General features: G+C 41.9%; 1 protein-coding gene across 5 annotated transcripts in view; it reads left to right on the top strand.

Annotated features, from left to right (window-relative positions):
• SMYD3 (SET and MYND domain containing 3) overlaps positions 1 to 24,972 on the top strand; it is a 703,593-nt gene that overhangs the window by 550,579 nt on the left and 128,042 nt on the right. For all 5 annotated transcript variants that reach the window (XR_011996317.1, XM_026003417.2, XM_072732818.1 and 2 more), the window contains one exon: positions 4,297 to 4,407. Coding sequence is in view for 4 of the 5 variants with exons in the window: in XM_026003417.2 (XP_025859202.1) it covers positions 4,297 to 4,407 (111 nt within the window). In the remaining variant the exon portion in view is untranslated. The remainder of the gene's footprint in view (positions 1 to 4,296; positions 4,408 to 24,972) is intronic.

The raw sequence follows: 24,972 nt of genomic DNA on the forward strand, positions 1-24,972 counted from the left end.
CAAGGTATAAATGAGGAAACTGACATAGAACAGAAAAAAGTAACAGAATATGAAAAGTACAAAAGTGTAAAGTACACGGGGCTTTATAGACATTCAGATGAGGGGTACCTACCTGGTGGTAGGGCACAGGGATGAGGAAGCTGGTAAGAAAAGTGGAGCTTCCAAAGAAGTGACTCCTAGACTCTTAGAGGATCCACAGAGTTTGAGTTGGCTGGGACAGGGGATGGAGTTCTAGACAGAGACAAAGGACAGAATGGTGAGCTCAAGGAGTAGGAAGCATTCTTATCAGAAGAATGAAGACATAGACTGAAGACTTCAAATGTGACCAGCAGATGAGTGAATATTCAGGGACCACACCTTATTGTAGGAATGCCTGTGGGTCTTATTAAGGAACTGCTAACAGTGTCTGGTCTATAGGAGGCACTCAGTAGATATCTGTGAAGGGCTTGGATAGGCAGTGAGCGCCTCTGAGTCAGTGGAACTGCATGATGGATTTTCCATGTGTAAGCAAGGTTGGGCAGATGAGGGTCAGGTTGATGTAGTAATCCAGCAAAAGGTGACAATGGCACCCCGAAGTCAGGAGGAATTCAACTGGTGGCTCATGATCAGTGATCTGAAGAAAATAATGTTAGAAATTAAAATTAGCAGAATTTGCTAATGACTGAGTACAGGGGTGTGACAGTGAGAAGAGAGAATAACACTCAGGTTTGATTTTAAAAAGAGGTGAGATCTGTGTGTTGTTTTCAGCTCAGAGCCAGTATCTGTAGAAAAATTTATAATTGTGATAATGTAATCCTAGAAATAAAAACTAAGTCTAATTTGACTTTGGTCTTCTTATCCACTCTGTTGTATATAACGAAAAGATGGGCTTCCTGGAAAAGAGGTTTCTTTGCCTTGAAATTTTCAAGTAAGCAATACATCCAATATCCATACTCAATGTTGGAAGTGATTTATAGCCTTTCCCATAAAAGCTGCTCTAAAATGGTAAAGCAATGGTCAGTGGCATTAATATTTTAATGCGATTTTGTTCTGTGCCATTAAAACATCCACTGATCAATGGCAAAGTTTCATATATACGTTCCTGCTAAATGAGCCTTGTATGTAGTGAGCAGATTCTTCATTAAAAGTGGTGAATCGGTGAGTCTTCAATAAGGATTTTTTATCTTTGGCTGATACAATGATTTCACTGGCATTACCAGTTAGGAAGCTCTGTGTTTTGTTCCCCCCCCCAAAAAAATATGCATAAAAATGTTTTGCCATTGAGATGTTCAGTTTTGACACAGTGTATTTTGTCAACTTTGATAAACATGGAGGAGGTAGAAAGGGGGGAATTGGGCGCTCTTCATGGGAGGAGGCATATCTGAGCCAAGCTTGTGGGGTGAGAATGCTCCGAAGAAGCTGAGTGTAGGGGATCCCTGGGTGGCTCAGCGGTTTAGCACCTGCCTTCCGCTCAGGGCGTGATCCTAGGTCCTGGGATCGAGTCCCGCATTGGGCTCCCTGCATGGAGCCTGGTTCTCCCTCTACCTGTGTCTCTGCTTCTCTCCCCGTCTCTCTCTCTCTCTCTCTCTGTCTCCCATGAATAAATAAATAAAATCTTAAAAAAAAAAAGAAGAAGCTGAGTGTAGGATAGTCTGGGGCAGAGATGCACAGTACTTACTGGCACTGTGTGCATTGTTTCAGAGGCGTAGCAGTGTCTATAACTGTGAAGACTGGAAGGTGTCTGGAGAGAGATTCAGGCTAGAAAGGCAGACAGAAGATCACTTGGGAAGCCCTTGTGTGCCTTATCCTGCAGGCAGAGAGGCCATCAAAAATCTTCACGTAGGAAAACGATGTGATCAGATATGAGTTTTAGGAAGATCTCTCAAAGCAGTTGAGAAGATGAGAGGTAGACCGCAGGGAGTCCAAGGGTCCATTAGAAAGCCATAGTTCAGTCCAGGTAGTGGTTTTGGGCACTTGCTACAGGGTAACAAGGAAGGCTGTCAGAGGCTATTTAGTGGGATTAAATGAAATAATTAGTCTTCTGTTGCCTATTCACTGCCTGTTATGATCACTCATGAGTTTTGGCCCTTGTGATTAAGTCTTGGGTTAGCCAAACTTATTTCTCTGGCCTTGGATTTGTTGGCTTGAGGCCAGATACTCTTGTTTCTGTGTTACAGAGCAGCATGATATGTTGCCTAACACGGAAAGGCTCTAGAGAGAGCAGGCCAGCCAGACTGGACCCTGGGGATGGCTATGGAGGATGGGACAGCTTTGGCTGGCTAATCAGGCTTCTTTTCCACTGAGGCTCACCCAAAGCTATGTTTTCTGTCAAAGAGGATGGCCTTTCTTCCCTCATGCTTTCCAGCATGTAAGATCATGCTTTGAAGACACAAGATGCTTTCTTTCAATTCTAAGAAAAAGCATCTGGGATTATTTGCTCTAGAGAGCTTTTGTCCCTTCCTTCCATGGATGGTCCTTCCTTCTCTTCAGCAGCACCTCCACTCCACCATACATATATACCCTGGCAATTACCTTCACATGTAAAAGCAAATACAGAAGTATTGTATGTACACAATATGTTACAAGTGGACATTTGTTACCAAAAAGAAACTAGAAAAGTGTGAGGGGATGAGGAGCCCTGGGTGAGATGATTGTCAGGTTGTTATCTTAAGAAGGGGGTCCAGGTTAGATTTCAATGAAGAAGTAAGATTCACTGACACCCAGCAGAGGCAAGGGAGGCCCTGGTGTGGGTTCTGGGGGCAGCGCAGCAGAAACAGCCAGTGTCATCAGGCATAGGGGTGCATGGGGACAGGAGGAGCAAGGGCTGGCAGTGGGGATGGTGCTCAGAGAGGGAACCGGGCTGCTGGTGGTGGCTGTTGTTGTTGTTATTATTAGTCCTCATCCATTGGAGACTAATATTTTTATAAAATTTCATGAAAATAAATTACTGGAAAAATGAGATTTTAAACACATATGAAATAAAAGCCTAACATTTTATTATTAGAGTTTCTTACCAGATTCCTATAGAAGTTTCTAAGTGTTCCTTTGTGTTTGGTTCCTGACATTACCACAGACGAGTGACATAGGCCCTGGAACCACACACTGAGTTATGTTGTGGGAATCCTTTGTCAGGACTTGGCCCATAAGCAAAAGGGGGGGGGGGGGGCACTGGAGAATTTTGAGCACAGGGAAGAGCTGATCTGTCTTAAATTTGAAGAGAATTCCCAAGAATCACTGCTGGAGGGTGGAGTGCAGGGGGAACAGGGGGACCGGCTGTGAGACTTGCTTGTTTTAAGAGTGAGAGAGAAAGGCAACTTAGACCAGGATGATCACATTGGGAGAGGTAGAAAGGAGTATATATTTTTAAAGTTGGGTGCATTGAATTTCCTGGTGGATTGGGTGAGAATGTGAAAGGGAGAGAGAAGTCAAGGGTGACTTTGAGGTTTCCACTTGAAGGACACAGAAGATGCATTGCTGTCAGCTGAGGTTAGGATGGCTCCAGCAGGATAGAACAGGCTGGGGGAATCAGGAGTGCCATCTTGTGTATTTTGAATTGGACTTTCAGTGCAAATATCTGGTTTAGTGAGGGATATGTGAACATTACAGTGTTACCTAAAGACCTATGACTTCCCAGTGGAACTTGACAGCTACAGGGAGACCTGACCTTTCGTCACCCAAGACAACATAATTACTGTTTGAAAGGGAGTCAGCTTAAGAGCTTCCACCTAGGATCACATTCTGACATTATTTGTCCCTAGTTGCAAATTATTCCTTTTTTTAAAAAAATTAAATCTACCTGGTCACAAGTAAAACAGTGTCCTAACTTCAAAGACACCAAATTTGGTGGACCTCAAATTCCATGAGGCTGCAGGACTGCTCAGGATTTAAGAGCATCTGGGTACAGTGTCTGCCACCCCTTGGGGATCAGAATTGATCTGGCTTCTCTAATTGCCAGCAGTTATAGATTTTACTCTACAACCTTAGGATGACCAAACACATGCCAGCTCTTGATATTCTCTTGTTTGGTGAATAAAAGGCAAGGTGTAAAAATGTATAGAGGTCATGAGTCCAGTTCTTTAAAGTAGATATATAATATATATGTACTCACGACACAATGAAGACTGGAAGGTAACACATTAAAATTTTACATGGGATTATTTGCATAGAGAGACTCTAAGTAGTATCTTTCTTTCCTCTTGCACTTTGTGGTACGTAATAGAAACACGTTTTGCTTAAATAGTCAGCAGTGATGGTAAGCATGTGTTCAGGAGGAGGAGCACTACAGCCCTGTGACCCTGTCCTCTCTGGCCTCCCCAGCTCACCATCTGCTACCTGGACATGCTGATGACCAGCGAGGAGCGCCGGAAGCAGCTGAAGGATCAGTACTGTTTTGAGTGTGACTGTGTCCGATGCGAAACCCAAGACAAGGTATGTGGTGTGGAACCAGCCTGGAACATGTTCTAGGCCCCGTCCCAGTGAATTGTTTGCTTTTCTCTCATTTGTCCAAAAGGAGATGATTCTCAGTGCAGAGTGGGAAACAAGGTGGGTAAAAAAGAAAAAAAAATCATTGTGTGGCACATGTTTTATCTCCTTGAATTTTTATCACCCACGAAGTCGTAAGAGGCTTAATCTCAAGTAGGGATCTGGGGAGCTTAGATTCTAAAGGGAATATAGGTGTCAAAAATGTAATGAAAAGGATATTGATGGTCAGAGCACTGTTAGAGCATGGCGGGGAGGTGAGGGGGAGGGTGGTAACAGCTACTGCTTGCAGACAAATCTACCAAGTCATTTCTAGCTTTTTATTTCCTTAGAATTTGTTCTGTAAGGCTTTTTACTCTAACACTTAATCAGAGATCACTTACTTAGCAACTTTTACTCTCTGAGAAAGGAAGAAGAGCCAAAATAAATGCCAGAAAGATAATGAATGAACTTAGGTTTAAAAAAAAATAATAATGAATGAACTTTTCTTTTGTTACTCATGTGCTTTCCTCACATTGAATCTACTTACTTTTAGTTTGCACACAACTGAGTTATCTGATTGATTTTTTCTTTCGTAGAGAGTTTTACATTTGTGGGGATTTTTTTGTAATCACTCTGTCCTTTAAGCCAATAATTGTACATGAGGAACTGGAACTCAGGTTCAGAGATACACCTGTAGAGGAGGATGAACAAAACAGGGCCGAATGGAGTCCCAAGCCCAGATCTTTTGACTGAGTCTCGTGCTCTACCATAGAGCTACTGGCAATCATTGGTGCGAGCATCGATAGAGAGAGGCTGCTGTTTTCACTACAGAAGAAGGGACTGTGCACTCATTCTAATGAGGCAGGAATCCGTGAACACAATTAGTTTTTAATTAAAAGGAAGTAAATAAGCTAAATGGGAAAAGCTGGATTCACTGCTACTACCTGCCCAAGATTCAGTCCACTTTAGCATTAGCCTTTGGCAGCAACCATGTGTGCTAGAATTATATTCCCCAGGGATTTCTCCCCAGACCATCCTCTGAAATGGCAAGAAACAAGGTCTCTTCTCCCCAGCATCCTTGAAGGGGAGGTCTTGGATTTAGTGTCTCTTCATGCCATCTGTATTGTAGACCCGCAAAAAATTTCTTGGATAAATGCTTGTATTTTATTAAAACTGGGGTCATGTTTGCTTTTGTTTTTCATTATAGTTGAAATCTGGCTAGAATTGTCTATTTGGAAAAGATTTAGCCTCAAGTGACAGATAACACGACTAAAACTGGCTTTGTCTCACAAATTCTAGAGAAGCAGTCCAAGGCAGGAGCAACTACTCCTAGATCTCATCACAGACCCAGAATCTTTCTGTCTTCCTCCTTAGCCATCCTGAGCGGGTGCCTTTTGTCCTCATGGTCCCAGGATAACTGATGCCCTCAACCATCATCAGCTGGTGTGTCCAAGCTCTAGACATAAAGAAGGGGCAATAAAAGGAGAAGCTCCTAGGGATTTCCACCTGCAATTTATTGTTCAGAACTGTGTTGTATGACCACCATTAGCTGTAAGAGAGGTGAAGAAACTACATTTTAGGTTTTCAGCCTTTAAACTAGAGAAATACAGGGGAAGAGAAGGTTGTGAACGGCTCTTGGGTAGCTGATCTATAGTGTCCACCATGTTCATTGGGACCATTTTCTTTCCTCTTTTGAGTTGAAAGTTTAATATTGTATTAGTGTTCTCCAGAGAAAGAGCATCAACAGGAGTATGTGGGTGGGTGGGTAGGTGTGTGTGTGTGTAAAGAAGTAGTGGGGGGATATTTATTTGAAGGATTTGGTTCATGTGATTGTGGAGGCTAAGAAGTCCCAAGACCTGCAGTTCATAAGTAGGAGACCCAGGAGAGCAAACAGCGAAGTCCCAGTCTGACCCAGGAAGAGCCAGCCTTCCATTTGAGTCCAAAGGCAGGGAAAAACCAGTGTCCCAGCTTCAAGGCATTTGGGCGGGAGGAGTTCCCCCTTACTTGTGGTAGGGTCGGTCGGTCTTTGTTCTCTTCAGGCCTTCAACTGATTGGGTGAGACCCACTCACATTGGGGAGGACAGTCCACTAATTGATTCCAGTCGTTTATCTCATCCAAAAACAGTCTCACACACATACCCAGAATAATATTTAACCAAATACCTGGGCACCCTTTGGCCCAGTCAAACTGACACATAACATTAACCATCACAAATGTTGTGTTAGAGATAGGCCAGATGGTAACATGGAAAAAGTACTTGATTGCTCTACTAGATTCTAATCCATTCTGTACCTGACAAACTGAGTGGCCTTGGGCAGGTCATTCAACCTCTCTGATTTATTCCATCATTTGTCATACAAGAGACCCATGTCTCATTGTGGTTTTGATTTGCATTTCCCTGATGGTCACTATGTTGAGCATCTTTTCCCATACCTGTTGGGATAGCTAGAATCAAGAAGATAAGAAATAACAAGTTTTGGTGAGATTGTGAAGAAAAGGGAACCCTTGTGTGTGATGTTTTGATGGGAATGCAAAGTGGCATAGCCACTAGAGCAAACAGTATGGAGGTTCCTCGAAAAATTAAAAATAGAATAACCATATGATCCAGCAATTCTGCTTCTGAATATTTATCTAAAGGAAATGAAAACACTAACTCGAAAAGATATGTACACCCTCATGTTTAGTGCAGCCTTATTTACAATAGCCAAGATATGGAAACAACTTTAAGTGTCCATCCATAGATGAGTGGATAAAGAAAATGTGATGTGATATCTTCTATCTATATCCTGGAATGTTATTCAGCCATTGAAAACAAGAGAATCTTGCCATTTGCAAGAACATGGATGGACCTTGGGGACATTATGCTAATTGAAATAAGCTAGACAGAGAAAGACAAATACTGTATGTAACACAAGCAAATTAAACTGGATGCTCTTAAAGCCCCTTCCAGCTCTGTTATCCCATGTTTCTCTGAAATGTTTCCTAGTAGAAGTGAGTGGGGTATGTATATAGAAGAGAATATGAACGTGATTTTAATTAGTTCATTGGTTATATTTTCAAGTTTCTATTTATCTGAGAGTTTTGTCCTGTTTAGTGATGTAAACATCCCTCCTGAAATCTCTGTATTGCTGGTTTGCCTTGAAAAAGTAATACACAGGTGACTCCAGCTTAGTGCATTCCCCAAAGATTATGAATTCAAAACTACTTCAGTCAAAATTAAATTTACTTCAGTTCCTAGGTTTAAAGTTTTCAAGATTATTTTTCTGGGGCAGCCCCTGTGGCACAGCAGTTTAGCACCGCCTGCAGCCCGGGGTGTGATCCTGGGGACCCGGGATTGAGTCCCTCGTCGGGCTCCCTGCATGGAGCCTGCTTCTCCCTCTGCCTGTGTCTCTGCCTCTCTGTCTCTCTCTGTCTCTCTCTTTCTGAATAAATAAATAAATAGATCTTTAAAAAAGAAGATTATTTTTCTGCTTTTCTTGGACCCTAAGAAATTCATCTCAACAGGTTTCTGTGTCAGGGGCCCGCATTGGCATGCTGCTAGACTCACGTGCTAGCCTATTTCAGGAAATCAGGAGACCTTTCAGAGCAGCTGTAATTTGTATGTGTGGATTTAGGCATTATTTTAAATCATCAGCAGCTTAATTTCTGGAAGGAATAGAACTTACCTTCTGAGGGAGGTTTTTGGAATGATGTGGCTTCTCCTGTGGCTGCCTAGGTCAGAATCCTAGGCCGTAGAAGCAGAATAATAGACCAACTGGACTTGATTGTTTCCCTAAGTTTGTGGGTAGTACATAGCGTGCTTCCTTAGCTGTCACCAGCTTTGTTGCAAGAAAAGGGTATATTTTCTGGCCGTGTCACTTTTTCTTTCCTAAAGCCATTATGTTTGACCCTTCTACTAAAACATGGTGTCTCTCAGTTTACTCACAACACCATCGCCTCACTCCTAGATTATTAAAATAGCCCCTAATTGGTCCTCTGGCCCTCCACGTCCTCTTGTTCACCCATCCTGCACACTGTTCTACAGTAAGTTTTCTGAACTACCACTGTTTCCATGTCATTGCTTTGCTCAGAGGTTTTTTTTTTTTTTTAAAGATTTTATTTATTTACTCATGAGAGACACATGGGGGGGGGGGGCACAGACACAGGCAGAGGCAGAAGCAGGCTCCATGCAGGGAGCCCGACGTGGGACTCGATCCTGGGACTTGAGGATCACACTCCGGGCTGAAGGCAGTGCTAAACCACTGAGCCACCCGGGCTACCCCAGAGTATTTTAAAGGGTTTGCCATTGACTTTAATCTTCAGGATAAACTACTGGCTCTTAGCTTGGCATTTGGTGTCATGACCCCAAAATCCAACCTATCTTTTTTCCCTTCCTTTCTCTTCCTTCCCCTACTGGTTCTATACCTTTATACCTTCCCACGACCCAGAAGCCCCCAACGTGGCTTTCAGGTGTGCATCCATACACATCTATCTGCATATCAATGCAAATATATAAATGTAGGTAGATGCACATTTATGCTGTAATGGCTGTAAATCTTAACATTGATTTGTGAAATACGAGTGACAGGAAATAAGATGAAAGCAAGTCAGTGCCCAAAACCCATCCCATATGATCCTCTAAAGTGACAAGAAACAAATCAAAAATTATTCTAAGTCCCCTAGCAGTCAAAGCTAAATGACTAATTTCCGACTTTACAGAAGCTGTTAGGTTGGTAACACACCTATTCCTGGGCTGAAGCAGAGTTTTTCCTGGTACTGAGGCCAGAGTCACTCCAGAAGGTCCACAAGACTCAGTGGCTAATGTCCTTATCAGACTTACACAATTATTTAAATAGCTGATTTTTATCATATTTTCAGTGTGGCTGATAGACATTTTAAATTATAACTTAAGGGGATCCCTGGGTGGTGCAGTGGTTTAGCGCCTGCCTTTGGCCCAGGGCGCAATCCTGGAGACCCGGGATCGAATCCCACGTCGGGCTCCCGGTGCATGGAGCCTGCTTCTCCCTCTGCCTGTGTCTCTGCCTCTCTCTCTTTCTCTCTCTGTGACTATCATAAATAAATTTTAAAAATTCTTTAAAAATTTAAAATAACTTAATAAAAGAATAAAATCTACACTATACTGAGAAAAGCAAGGACTGTACACCCTTCAGATGATCCTTCATTAATGGTATTTCTTGCAGTCCTTCAGTTTGTTATTTTAATTTTTTTTATTTAATTAATTTTTATTGGTGTTCAATTTACCAACATACAGAAAAACACCCAGTGCTCATCCCGTCAAGTGTCCACCTCAGTGCCCGTCACCCATTCCCCTCCAACACCCGCCCTCCTCCCCTTCCACCACCCCTAGTTCGTTTCCCCGAGTTAGGAGTCTTTATGTTCTGTCTCCCTTCCTGATATTTCCCAACATTTCTTTTCCCTTCCTTTATATTCCCTTTCACTATTATTCATATTCCCCAAATGAATGAGAACATACACTGTTTGTCCTTCTCCGATTGACTTATTTCACTCAGCATAATACCCTCCAGTTCCATCCATGTTGAAGCAAATGGTGGGTATTTGTCGTTTCTAATTGCTGAGTAATATTCCATTGTATACATAAACCACATCTTCTTTATCCATTCATCTTTCGATGGACACCGAGGCTCCTTCCACAGTTTGGCTATTGTGGCCATTGCTGATAGAAACATCGGGGTGCAGGTGTCCCGACGTTTCATTGCATCTTCATTGCATCTGAACACTCGTAAAACCATCAATGTGATTCATCATATCAGCAAGAGAAAAACCAAGAACCATATGATACTCTCATTAGATGCAGAGAAAGCATTTGACAAAATACAGCATCCATTCCTGATCAAAACCCTTCAGAGTGTTGGGATAGAGGGAACTTTCCTCAACATCTTAAAAGCCATTTACGAAAAGCCCACAGCAAATATCATTCTCAATGGGGAAGCACTGGGAGCCTTTCCCCTAAGATCAGGAACAAGACAGGGATGTCCACTCTCACCACTGCTGTTCAACATAGTTCTGGAAGTCCTCGCCTCAGCAATCAGACAACAAAAAGACATTAAAGGCATTCAAATTGGCAAAGAAGAAGTCAAACTCTCCCTCTTCGCCGATGACATGATACTCTACATAGAAAACCCAAAAGCCTCCACCCCAAGATTGCTAGAACTCATACAGCAATTTGGTAGCGTGGCAGGATACAAAATCAATGCCCAGAAATCAATGGCATTTCTATACACTAACAATGAGACTGAAGAAAGAGAAATTAAGGAGTCAATCCCATTTACAATTGCACCCAAAAGCATAAGATACCTAGGAATAAACCTAACCAAAGAGGTAAAAGATCTATACCCTAAAAACTATAGAACACTTCTGAAAGAAATTGAGGAAGACACAAAGAGATGGAAAAATATTCCATGCTCATGGATTGGCAGAATTAATATTGTAAAAATGTCAATGTTACCCAGGGCAATTTACACGTTTAATGCAATCCCTATCAAAATACCATGGACTTTCTTCAGAGAGTTAGAACAAATTATTTTAAGACTTGTGTGGAATCAGAAAAGACCCCGAATAGCCAGGGGAATTTTAAAAAAGAAAACCATAGCTGGGGGCATCACAATGCCAGATTTCAGGTTGTTATTTTAATTTTTATTTAAGTGATACATGCATATAGTTTGAAAAGTCAAAAGTGCTAGAACCTAGTTCAAAACACTAGTATACTTTGTCTCTCCTGCTCCCGCCCACATCCTACTCCCGAGGTAACCTCTTTCAGCTTCTGGTGTTTATTACATGTTTCTAAAGCCAAAGCTCCCTTAAATCACATCCTAGGAATGTTGTTTGCTATTGGGTTGGTTTAATGACAATTCTTTGTTCTGAAGGTTTCAAATTTGCTTTTCCCCCCGTATCTCCCAGTTTATGTTTTATTTCTGCCTATCTCCGTTTCATAGCTTTGTACTCTCTCCTACTGAGTACTACTCGGTTACTTATCTATTTGAGCATCTGAATCTTACCCAAAGGGTCAGTTTGTCAGTGGCATAGCTTATTTGCTGGAGTGAAATCATGTTCCGGTTGATTTTCATTGGTTATCTTCCTTAGCATTGCATTTCACTAAGTGGTTTGGAGTTTTATAAAGCTGGCTTGTTTTGAGTGGAAAGGATTTTGGTTTTGCTGCTTTCTCTCCTTCTGTGCTCATCCTCTCTGTCTGCTAGCCTTGGACTTGCCTTTCCCAGACTCCTTGGGCCCCAGTTCCAATGTCATGGCATTGAAATTCATGTACCACCTGAGATAGAGGCTCTGCAGATCCAATTACTTGGTTGAGGGGCATCTTGGTGCTCTGTACCTAGAAATGGGTCTTCCAGACCCAAAGCTTCCTTTACCGACTTAGCCTAAGGGAATAGATCATCAGCTCTGTGTCTTCAGCCTCTTTTTATAGACAAAGGAGCCTTACCTCACCCCCTGGCTTAAAGCCTTAAGGTGGACTCAACTCACCTTTCTAATGTGAAGCAGTTCTATTGCCTTTTAACCACAAGAAAGGAACCCCAGCCTGCTACTGCTTGCTTCCAGACCTGAGGCCCTCACTTTAGCTTCCCTTATTGCTTTGCATTTCTGTTCTCTTTTTGCTCCGGGGAGACGCTTTTCTTATTTTTGAATCAGTAAAGCTATTTTTCATTTCTCTTTTCCTACTTCACTTCCCACTACTGTGGGTTTGGGGTAGAAGAGAGCACTTCGAAGTCTTACCTTACAGCATCTTGTTTGGACGTCTGCAGTTTGCTGTTCAAGCACATAGGTATGAATTCAGGTCTTTGGAGGCAAAGGAAGGTGTGAGGATAAACGATCTAATTCTCCTGAGGGCTTCCAAGGCACATGTGCACCTTTTACCTGGTACCAGCCTATCTGGGGAGAAGGGATCTAGATCTTTTATCATAGGGCCTTCTGTGGACAGAGACAGAGCAGAGTCATTCTGAAAATGTGTCCCTTCTGAAAACAGTTTAATAAATGGCTTGGGAGTGGGGAGGAGGTAGGTATTGGGGGGAAGCTGCAAAAAGCTTCTCATTCCTTGATGCTACAAAGTCTACTTCCTCCTATTCTCTTCCATAGAAATAAAGTTCTGTTAGTTACTGTCCTTGGTAATTATTTTCAGCCCGTGTTTGAAGATCCTCTTGTGTGGAATTTCCTTTCTTTGGTTTCCTGAGGCCCCGCCTAGCACATGCATGTTATGGAGCCTGGGAATGGCCCAGCATTCTAACACAGGGATCGCCTTTGGGGTTGCTGTGCCCAGTTTCTGCATACACTGCACCTCAGCGGAGCTATTACGTGAAACTCTAATAAACCCAGCAACAAAAGAGGCAGGAGTGAGCCAAGGAAGAAACAGTGATTGTCTGAAGAAGTAGTGAAGGCAGTGCTAGAATGAAAGCCATAGACCATGGAAATGAGAGTACTCTGCCCAAGAAGTTTATGGTAACTTGAGTCTATTTAAAATACGAGCAATTACTTAAAGGTCATTTAGTAAACCAAGATTTTTTTTTTTGCTGCTGCTGCCTTCTTCTATTTTGCTAAATTAATTATAAGCAGAAATGCCTTGTGGCAGGCCGATGAGCTCAACCCCCTCTGAGTTGTTTTATGTTACAAGTTTTAACAGCCTAAGCAGGAATGTGTGCCTTGTGTCTAATGTTTTCATCATAACGGGATTACATTATCTCAGGAAGATTTGGCAGGGGATTGAAGAAGTGTTTGTGTGTGTGTGTGTGTGTGTGTGTGTGAGAGAGAGAGAGAGAGAGAGAGAGAGAGAGAGAAGAGACGAGACACAGGGAGACAAAGTTTATATGGTCAAACTCCAATATTAGCGTATGTTACCTGGGTCTTGCTTCTCCAAACAGAAGAAAGGGTTTCCCTGGAGTGCAGTGCTGGCTGTCATCAGTATTCAGGTGAGGAAAGGAGTGTCCTGACTTCATGACCACATCATCCCATCTGCAACATTACCATGAGATGGGAGAGGCTTCTGGGCTTGGTACAAAGGTCTATAAAGTTGGCCCGGAAAATAGACAATGTAGCTATTGTGTCTCCTTGGAATATGCTGCAGGCCACATCACAGAGAATGGGCAGCTGTGCTCCCAAGCTGCTTCAAGTTGCTCTGGTTGGTTCAGAAGTCGTCTGTCCCCCCCCCCCCCCCCCCCCCCCCCGGGGATAAGAAGAGGGTGGCTCCAGGATGTGTGGTGACAGGAATTCTGTCTCACAACCATTTCAGTTCTTGCACAGAAATGCTTTTCTTTTGGTTTGTGGTCTACAAGGAGCTCTAGCTCAGGGAACAGAGTTGGGGGGGAGGGTTGACAGTTGCTGTGTCACACAAGTCTGTGTCCTTTTGTCCCGAGCACTGTACCTAGCCCAACACAATGCACGCAACATTCAAGGGGTGCTGTAGAAGGAGTGACCTTTCTCCGAGAACGTTCTGTATTAAAATTCCTGCAAAAGCTTCAGGGGCATTTCCTCTGTGCTCTGTGCTTTGTGGAGTGATTTATACACCTTGTCTCACTTAATCACCATGACTTTATGAGGGCGATGGTTGCTCTTCTTCCTATTTTGCCGATGAAGTAACTGGGGCTTTTAAAGCTGCAGAGGCTATAATCTTAACCTCTCCACTATGCTGTCTCTGATTTTATGAACAACAAAGATACTCTTCCTATCTTTTTAAAATTCAAGTATCCAGGCACTTGGGTGGCTCAGTGGTTGAGCATCTGCCTTCAGCTCAGGTCATGATCCTGGGGTCGAGCCCTGCATTGAGGCTCCCTGCTCATCAGGGAGTCTGCTTCTCTCTCTCCTGTCCCTACCAACTCTGCTTGTGTGCATGCTCTTTCTCTCTCTCATAAATAAATAAGATCTTTAAAAATAAAACAAAATCCAGGTATCATTTTCATTCAGTAAAACTCACTATTTTTAGTGAGTCCAGTGAAATGAGTTTTGACAAATGCAGTCTGCAACTACCATCCCAGAACAGTCCCATCCCCCCCATCAAATTTCCTCATGCCACTTTCTAGCCCCTGCTAACCTCTGATCTGCTTTCTCTCACTGTAACTTTACCTTTTTCAAAATGTCATGTGAATTGATCCAAAGAGCCATTTGATTCTGGGTTCCTTCACCTAACATTATGCTTTTGCTATTCAGTTATGTTATTTTACACATACACACAACTCTCTAATCTCAGTATTTGGTTCCTTTTTATTGCCAAATAGTATTCTATTATGTGGCTGTTCCACAGTTTACCTACCCATTCGTCACTGGAGGACATTCGGTTCTTTTCCAGTGGTTGGTGGTTATCAGTACAGCCACTATAAACATTCACATACGCGTTATTGTGGGAATATAAATTTTCATTTCATCTGTGTAAATACCTAGGAGTAGGATTGTTGGGTTGCATGGAAAGTACATGTTTAACTTTAAAACTGCCTGTTTTCCAGTGTAGCCGTACCATTTTGAATTCCCACAGGCAAGGAGTGAGAATTTCAATTACTCCATACTCTTGCCAGCACTTGATTTTGTCAGGTTTTCTTTTGTTTGTAATCATTCCAATAGATCTTTAGTGATGTCCAAAAAAATACTTCTGGTATTTTGATAGAGATTGCATTAAATCTATAGATTGCTTTGGGTAGAATAGACATCTTAGCAATATTTTTGTTCTTCTAATCCATGAGGATGGAACAGCTTTTCATCTGTGTGTATCATCTTCCATTTCTTTCATCATAGTTTCATTATAGTTTTCAGAGTAGAAGTGTTTCATCTCTTTGGTTACAACTATTCCTAAGCATTTAATTCTTTTTGGTGCACTTGTAAATGGGATTGTTTTCTTAATTCTTCTTCTGCTACTTCGGTACTAGGGTATAGAAATGCAACCGATTTCTGTATATTGATTTTGTATCCTCCAACCTTACTGTATTCTATTATCAGTTCTAGTAGTTTTTGGTGGAGTTTTTAGGATTTTCTATATATAGTGTCAGGATATCTGCAAATACTGAAAGTTTTACCTCTACTTTATCAATTTTGATGCCTTTTATTTCTCTTTCTTGTCTGATTGCTGTGGCTCAGACTTCCAGTATTATGTTGCATAAAAGTGGCAAAAATAGACATCCTTGTCTTGTTCTTCAGTTTTTCACCCTTGAGTATGATTAGCTGTGCATTTTTATATATGGTTTTTATTACGGTAAGGTATGTTTCCTCTAAACCTGTTTTATTGAGGGTTTTTATCATGAATGGATGTTGTACTTTGTCAAATGCCTTTGCTGCATCTATTGAGAAGATCAAATGGTTTTTATCCTTTTTGTTTGGAATGTGTTGTATCACATTGAGTGATTTGCAAATAGTGAGTCACACTTGGATCTGGAGTGAATCCCACTTGATTGTGGTGAATGATTTTTTAATGTATTGTTAGATTCGATTTGCCAGTATTCTGTTGAGGATTTTTGCATCTATATTCATGAGAGATATTGGTCTGTAGTTATCTTTTTTTGTAGTGTCTTATCTGGTTTTGGTATCAAGGTAATGCTGACTTCACAGAATGAATTTGGAAGCTTTTCTTCCTTTTCTGATATTTGGAATAGTTTGAGAAGAATAGGTATTAACTCATCTTTAAATATTTGCTAGAATTCACATGTGAAGCTGTGGTCCCAGACTCTTGTTTGTTGGGAGTGTTTTAATTACTGATTCAGTTTCACTGTTGGTAGTCAGTCTGTTCAAATTTTTTATTTTTCTTGATTCATTTTTGGCAGGTTATATGTTTCTAGGAATTTATCCATTTCTTCTAGGTTGTCCAGTTTGTTGGCATATAATTTTTCATAATATTCTCTTATAATGCTTTATATTTATGTGGAGGCATTTTTATTTTTCTCTCATATTTTATTTTGTTTGAGTCCCAACAACCCTCTCTGATGAGTCTGACTAGATATTTATCAATTTTGTTTATCTTTTCAAAAACCAGCTCCTGATTTCATTGACCTGCTTTATTCCTTTTTTTAGTTTCTATTTCATTCATTTCTGCTCTAATCTTTATTATTTCCTTCCTTCTACTGGTTTGGGATTGGGTTTGTTCTTTTTGTATTTTCTTTATGTATAAGGTTGTTTATTTGAGTGTTTTCTTGCTTCTTGAGGTAGTCCTATCTTGCTGTAAACTTCCCTCCCACAAGAGCTTTTGCTGCATCCCAAAGAGTTTGGACCATTGGGATTCATTTCAGTTTGTCTCCATGTATTTTTTAATTTCCTCTTTGATTTCTTGGTTGACCCATTCATTGTTTAGTAGCATGTTATTTAACCTCCATGTATAGGTTCTCTCTCCAGATTTTTCCTTGTGGTTGATTTTTAACTTCATAGCATTGTGGTTAGAAAAGATCCATGGAATGACTTCAGTCTTTTCTGAAGTTGGGAGTTTTTTGTGGCCATATGATCTGCTTTGAAGAATGTTTCATTTAGTCTTTTTTTATTTTTAATATCTTTTTATTGGAGTTCAATTTGCCAACATATAGCATAACACCCAGTGCTCATCCCATCAAGTGCCCCCCTCAGTGCCTGTCACCCAGTCCATGTAGTCTTGAAAAAAATGTGTATTCTGCTGTTTCAGGACGAAATATTCTGAATATATCTGTTAAATCCATGTGGTCTGATGTGTCATTCAAAGCCACTATTTTCTTGTTGATTTTCTGTTTGGATGATTTATCTATTAATACAAATGGAGAGTTACAGTCCCCCACCCCCATTATTGTATTACTATCCATTAGTTCCTTCAGGTTTTTACTAGCTGCTTTATGTATTTGGATGCTCCCTTGTTGGGTTGTCCCCTTTATGTTTATATAGTGTCCTTCTTTGTCTCTTGTGACAGTCTTTGTTTTAAAGCTTTTTTTTTTTTTTTTTTGGTCTAAGTATTGCTATCCTGGCTTTCTTTTTACTTCCATTTGCATGCTAAATGCATTCCTTCATTTTGATCTGCATGTGTCTTTAGGTCTGAAAGGAGTTTCTTGTAGGCAGCATATAGATGGGCCTTGCTTTTTTTTTTTTTAAGATTTTATTTATTTATTCATGAGAGACAGAGAGAGACAGACAGACAGACACAGGCAGAGAGAGAAGCAGGCTCCATGCAGGGAGCCTGACGTGAGACTCCATCCCGGGTCTCCAGGATTACACCCTGGGCCAAAGGCGGCGCTAAACCGCTGAGCCACCCGGGCTGCCCAGGCCTTGCTTTTTTAATCCTTTCTGTCACCCTGTGTCTTTCTATTGGAGCACCAAGTCCATGTACATTCACAGTAATTATTGATAGGTTTTGCCATTTCATTACTTGTTTTATGGTTGTTTGTAGCTCTTCTCTGTTCACCAGAACCTGGCATTTCAGGGATGTCTCCTGTATGTTGTGTTGTTGAGGGGACCTCCAGCAGCCTGGGAAAACTCTTGCTGAGCCCTGCTGGGTTGGAGGGGATGGATCTGCAGAAGCACACAGGGGCAGGGTGCTCTGTTGGCAAGCTCGGTGGAGAGTACTGCACTGGTTTCTGCAGGTGTCTGTGTATCTAGGCTGGGGGGCAGGGGAGGGAAATGGCACCAGCTCTTTCATTCTTGGAGAAGTCTTCCAAAGATCCCTGCCCCTCCAGCACATATTGCGAGATTAGTAAATAAATCTCCTTCCTGTATTCCTCAGGGATTTTCCAAACTGCTGCTTCTATGCTGTATCTCAGCTGAGCTGTTTGTTGTGCTATCTAAGGGCAGACTTCAGTTTTCTATTGCCCTCCAGCTCTCCCAGGGCCATGCCCACTGATTTTTAAAGTTCCAGGTGTTAAGCCCCACTGATTGTAAGAACTCTGGATGTTAGTCCCCTCTGGTTTTCAAAGCCAAATGTTATGGGGAGTCATCTTCCCCATATAGGTCCCCTGTGCCTGGGGTGGCTTGTACCTCTTCCCTCTCTGTGACCACAGGTTCCTCCCTCTCATGAATAGTCTCGTGGGTCTCTTTTGCTTCCATCCATGTCTCTGCCTTTCCTACCTTTTTCCTGATTTCCTCTTTACATTTCAGTATAGAGAGTCTATCCTACCAGTCTTTGGGTCATTTTCTCAGTTATTTATACTGATGTGGGTGTTAACTAGATACAGCTAGTTGTATCTGTGGACATACAGTATAGGATTCTCTGGACACGTCATCTTTCTAAAGTCTAGACTTCTTTATTTTTTAAAAAATGTATTTATTTATCTGAGAGAGAGAGAGAGAGCATGAACAAGCAGGGGGAAGGGGCAGAAGGAGAGGGAGAGAGAATCTCAAGTAGGCTCCCCACTGAGCACAGAGCCTGATGCAGAGCTAGATCCCATGACCCTGAGATCACAACCTGAGTCAAAATCAAGAGTCAAACAAATGTTCTACTGACTGAACCACCCAGGCATCCCAGAGTTCCTTATTCTTTACACATTTTTTGTTGTTGTTGTTTTGTTTGTTTGTTTTTTAATCAAATATGTGCTTCATAAATGATTTTTTCTGTCTGTGGCTTATCTTTTCATTCTCTTAGCAGAGTCTTTTGAGGAACAGAAGTTTTAAATTTTGACATAGTTTACTTTTTAGGGTTTTTTTCCTTTTTTATGGATCAGTCTTTTGATGTCATATCTAAGAAATCTTTGTCTAAGAAAATAAAGATTTTTCTCCTATGTTTTTTTTAAGATTTTATTTATTTATTCATGAGAGACACATACTCAGAGAGAGAGAGAGAGAGAGAGGCAGAGACATAGGCAGAGAGAGAAGCAGGCTCCATGCAGGAAGCCCTATGCAGGACTCAATCCCAGGACCCCAGGATCATGCCCTGGGCTGAAGGCAGGCGCTAAACCGCTGAGCCACTCAGGGATCCCCTCTCCTATGTTTTCTATTAGGCATTTTATAGTTTTAGGTTTTGTGATTAGGTCTTTGATCCATTTTGAGTTAATTTTTGTACATGATTCATTTTTTGCCTATGGCTGTTCCATTTTCCCAGTACTATTTGTTGAATCATTATCTTCCTTAAGGCAGTAGGATATTATAGAGTGTACAGAATTAGATAGAGAAAGAATTGGGTTCTAATCCTCAGGTATGTACTTGTAATATTAGTGACGCTGGCCAGAGAGATCAAATCTGGGTGGTGGCTAACAGGGCAGCTCATACAGTGGAAAGAGCACATGCTCTGAAGTCTGATAGTCCTAGGTTCTGTTGTTTACTCACCATTTGACATTGGCAACTTCCCTGTCTTCATCTTTGTTTACTCTTTTGCAAAATGAGAGTGATATATCTGGCAAAACTATTTTGACGGTTCGGTTAGATAGTGTAATAAGCATAGGCTGGGAGATGGTGGACACTTAATGGTTGCCATCATTATCGAATGTTCTGAAGACATCGTCTATATGTGGAGTCCTAGGAATTATAGCCTCCTTAGCACCCATCATTTGCTGTCAGGATCCGTGAACTTCTCATATAATCTTCTTGGTAACTTTTTAAGTCTTCCTGCTTCAACTTACTCTCTGCTGCCTCACCCATTTTTCTTTTTAGTGTTTTCTGTGTGGTTTCTGTGGTCACTGCATTGGGCAATGGATGCTCTCTCTTGCACTGTCCTTGGTGCAGACCTTCTCCCTCACCTGGGTTCTCCCTTGTGAGAGATGAGCTGACCTTTGTCCAGACTTTAGGGGTAAATCACTGCCCTTCATCTCCACTCATATGGCCCTGCTCCCTCACACCTACTGTTGGTAACATCGCTCACACTGAGGGTGTGCAGGGGCTGCAAGTAGAGTCATGGGGGAGGCATATGTGTGTGGAGAGGTGCGCTAGGGGGCTGTTGGGCTGAGCATGAGCCGCACCACATAGACTCATGTGCCAGACCGTTCCTCCTTCCCCCATCCCTGGACACAATAGAGGTCATCCTGGACCCTCCCTCTCCTCCGATTATCTCCCAAATGGAGATGATGCCTCTTTTAGGATTTGCCACACAGGAAATCTTCTCCCTGAGGGAGACCACACTTGGAGTCTTTGGCAAGGGCAGTAGCGGCAGAGGGCTCTGCCTAAAACCTGACCTAGCCCTGCCATAACCGTAGGAAGGATGTCCTAGAAGTCAGGAGTGGGGTGGTGGAGTATTCTAGTTCCTCTCATTACCTTACTTTGTGGAGAAATTGAGGGTATATGCTGTCATCCAAAAATAACTTTTATTTAGTTTACTAAATGGGATAAAACACATTTTCCCTCTAATCTGTTTGCTGGGTTCAACCGTGGACTTGCAGGCTGATGCTCTGGGTCTGTAGTACCTGCCCGAAGCTCCTAAATTATGACATGCTTAACTGCACCAGCCTTTGGAACCCTTCAGCTCTGCCACACACACTTCCATGAATACCTCGCTGTTGAAATATGGGAGGAAGCAAACAAAGCAGTGAATTTCACGATAACTCTTTGGGGTCAGTGTTTCCTAGGCAGACACAGCCACCTGCAGTGACACTGCCTCCTTGGAGGCATGATCCTGGGGACGTGGTATCACTGGTGAGAATATGTAGTGCAGCTCCACAGGTTGGGGATGGTACTGTACCAAGTGTGGTTGTGCTGACAAACTGCTCTGAAAATCAGTGGCCACTGGGCTCCAGGTAAATGCAGCAGATTGAGCACATGCATTTCTCTGCATTCTTTCCCCAAAACCTGTTGGAATGATGGTCAGATTGGACTCTTCCTACCTTTAGGGCCTGAAAGGTTTCTACCTTTTAGAATGAGAGTATATACTTTTTACTTACACCCACACACAAATACCACAGAGGCCAAGAGGTATATCAGAAGGCATCAATTAAATTTGAATACCTGGAAGAAACATTAGGCCTCTGGTTTAATGCCTTCATTTTACAGAGAGGAGAAGGGACTTGTGGTACTCACTAATCAAGTCATGTCGGAGAATCAGGACCAGATTATCCAGGTCTCCTAATTCTGGGGCAGTGCCCTTTTCATGAAATACTGTGGGCACTGCTCCTGAGTGTGGAGGCAAAGGGAAAAGTTAAAGGTAAAAAAATAAATTGATCTAGAAGTTCCCCCTTTGACTATTTTTCTGGAAAGAGTATTTACATTTATTCCTCATTTTAAAGTGCTTGGAATATTATTTTTATCCAATTTCTCAAACCCTTTGGATAATTGGACTACAGAAATAAATCAGAAAAGATATTTTTTTAGATTGGTTTTGCCACTGGATAACTCAGCACATTTTAATGATAATGTCTATCCACGACCCTGGACAAACATTCACTAATGTTTCCCCTGTCCACCTGGGAGGGTGTGTAAGAAGTCTTGGTTAGTCTTGTAAGAAGAGTTAGTCTTGTAAGAAGAGATTAACCCATAGCTTCTGTGGGGAGTCTGGGGAGCTGGAATTCACACTTCCCAGCAAGGGCTGTGATTTGGAGCCAGTCTGTTCTCTTCCTAGGCTGAGCATTAACCCTCTGGAAATGAGGCTTCTGCTGTTCCTTAACTTGAGTAGACTCAAGACTCCTTTTCTGGGCTTCTTACTTATCTACAATTACCATTTGTCTCTAGTCCTTTAGCAAGCCTGCTTGAGTATTTTCTTCTCTCCCTCTTTTTCCCCCTTCTTTATTCCTTCCTCAAGTATTTAGTGAGTAGCTTATAGTATATCAACTGTGGGACTCTGAGATGAGAAGACCACCCCCTCCTGCAAGTGGGTTATGTCCTAGTGTGGAGACAGAGTGCAGACACATGGTTCAGTTCAGTGTGGCAGTTATCTTAATGTTAGCCTGTTCGAAGTGCAGTGGGAATGGAAAAGAAAAAAACATCTCCCTGGTCCATCAGGGAAGACTTCACAGAGCAGGGGGCGTTGACCTCAGATGTAATGGCTGTGCAGGACTTTTCAGTGCATTAGGTTCAGGGGACACACGACCCCATGAAATGTCCCGGAGGTCTGGAGAGTACAACGTATTAGAGAACTGCACATGGCAAGGCTAGTGATTCAGGGAGAGGGGCAGGGTATGCCAGGCAGAGTTTGCATTTCCATCATGGTGGAGGGCTGGGAAGCCAGGGAAGAACAGTGAGGGTGGGCTTTTGGCCAGGAACAGACAGCTAAGTATATTGGCAGATGTAGAGGCAAAAAGTCAGAAACTATTGCACGGGGTAGGAGAATCAAAAATTCTGAAAATAGGCCAGGAAACGAGCATGGTTCTCTCACCATTACCCTCCGCAGAAGGGCTTTCTGAGAACTGCTTCTGCCTATCTCTGATGGCAGCCTTCCTCTTGCCCTCAAAATGAATGAGATGTTACTGGGCCCAATTAATACCCGGGGATATGGCAAATGGTTTGTTTCAAATACTCATCTGCTTACAGGCTGTTTCGGGGAGCTTCAATTAAAGATTAGGGTGTTTACCAATTGTGCTGAGTATTAATTGCTGAGAGAGGGTGTGCGGGCTCTGAACTAACTGTACTTCTTGGTAATTAGGATATGGTACTGCTTCATTTGCAGACATCAGCATATCTTCTGCTTTCTTTTCTTTCAACCTTTGCTGCCAAGTCATTTTCAGAGCCTGAGCACTCTGAAAAGTGAAGAGAGATGGGGGCCCCCTCTGTCTCCTGTTTTGATATGTAAATTGGGATCCTGGAATTATTAAAGCATTGATAATGCTTTTCTGTCTATAAAATTAAAATTTGAAGGCTGCAGCTAACCACCCATAAAAACAGCTTCCTTCCCATTTGTTGTTAAACCCCGCCATGCAATAAATTTACTTATCCTTAATTTAGACTCCTCTTGCTTTTTTTCCGAATTTAGTCAATCTTGGCATTTTTTCAATACCTTCTTATGCTAATTTCTTTATTTATTGTGCCTCTTAAAATGGAACACATAAAGTCGCAGCCAATTAATAAATTATGTTTTCTACAACTGAAATAAAAACATGTTAATTATTTCTAAACAATTAGCCTGCATGCAGCGTGGGGCAGTTCCTCAGTACGATTAATGAACGCAGCCTCAGAAAAGGAGGAAAATTGTCCACCTCTAATATCCGGTCAATGAATATCTACTGTTCACAACTACACCCTGTTAGGAATAAGGCCCATTAAAATCATGGTAAAAATAGTGAGTGCTACCCTCTTTGATTTCATATTACTGCCTTTTAGCTCAGCAAAAGACCCGAGCAATGTCCACAGGCTTTTTTTTGCAGTTGCATTCACTCTGTCCAACAGCCCCATAACTTAAAAAAGGCTAAAGAGGAGGCCTGGTGTGCACAGAGAAGCAACGTCAAGACTCCTAAGGAAAGGAAGGGAACAGAAACTCTTCAGCCTTTGAGAGAAAAGGAAGGCTCTATGCCCAGGCAGGGTGGCCTCAGGTGCTCAGTCTTTGCTGATCTTGGGGAAACATACTTTAACTGCAGGTTTTTGGATTGGAATTCCTGATCTTCTGAACATTTGTTTGTTTGTTTGTGTTTTTTAAAGACATGGTAGCATTTTCTCCATGTGCGTCTTCTAAAGAACAGTCTTTCCCATTTGTCTGATCTTTCAAATTTCCCTAGGAGCTTTCCAGTCGTCAAGTTCTGGAATCCTTTGACTTGGATAAATCCCTGGATAAGTTAGATATTTGGGGATTGGTATATTTTATTAAAACATACATTTTTGGGGTGCCTGGCTGTCTCAGTCAGTAGAACATGTGACTCTTGATCTCAGAATTGTAAGTTTTAGCCCCATGTCGGGTATAGAGATTACTTAAAAATAAAAATCTCAAAAAAAAAAATAAATAAATAAATGAAAATATTTAAAAATAAATAAATAAAAATAAGAATCACACATTTTGCCACCAAAAAAAAAAAAAAAAAAGAATTAGATTTTTTTTTTTTTTTAACTGCCCACTCTGAGCTTGGGCCATTTTCACCTTTACCTGCATATTCCCATGACAGACAACCAGCAGGTATTTGCTGAGTACCTGCTATCACTCAAAGACCTAAACAAAGACCCTGTTGGAGCACCTGGTGGGCTCAGGAGCAAGAGCACACAGGCAGGAACAGTGAGGGGAGAAGCAGAAGCAGAGAATCTGCAGCAGACTCCCTGCTGAACGCAGAGTGGGTCGTGGGGCTCCATCTCACAACCCTGAGATCGCAACCTGAGCTGAAATCAAGAGTTGGACACTCAGCTGACTGAGACACCCAGGTGCCCCAGTTCTGTTCTGGTTTTTAAGCAAGAAAGGGAAGCAAAGAGAGAAGTGAGGGAAGAGTTTAAAAATGGAAGAAAGGTGGTGGACTAGCCTCTTCTTTGCCCCCAGATCAGTGGAAAGGAGCAAAATCATTACAGGGTGTCTTGGGCTTCAGACTTTCCTTTCAGGGTTTTCAAGGCTTACATAAGACACTCCTATCAGGTTTATTTAGAGTGTGCCCCTCAATCTTGGTCCTGGGAGCCTACTTGAGATGTTATCTGGATTTTTTCCGAGGAAATCTAATACCACTATGTCGTTTGGGACAAAATAAACTGTTTTTATAGTGCTGTTGGTTTAGTATCAAGTTACCAAGGGTACAGTCGGTAGAGAGCAGACAGATTTTTAA

Source organism: Vulpes vulpes, chromosome 13, assembly GCF_048418805.1.
Source record: "Vulpes vulpes isolate BD-2025 chromosome 13, VulVul3, whole genome shotgun sequence".
NCBI lineage: Eukaryota > Metazoa > Chordata > Mammalia > Carnivora > Canidae > Vulpes > Vulpes vulpes.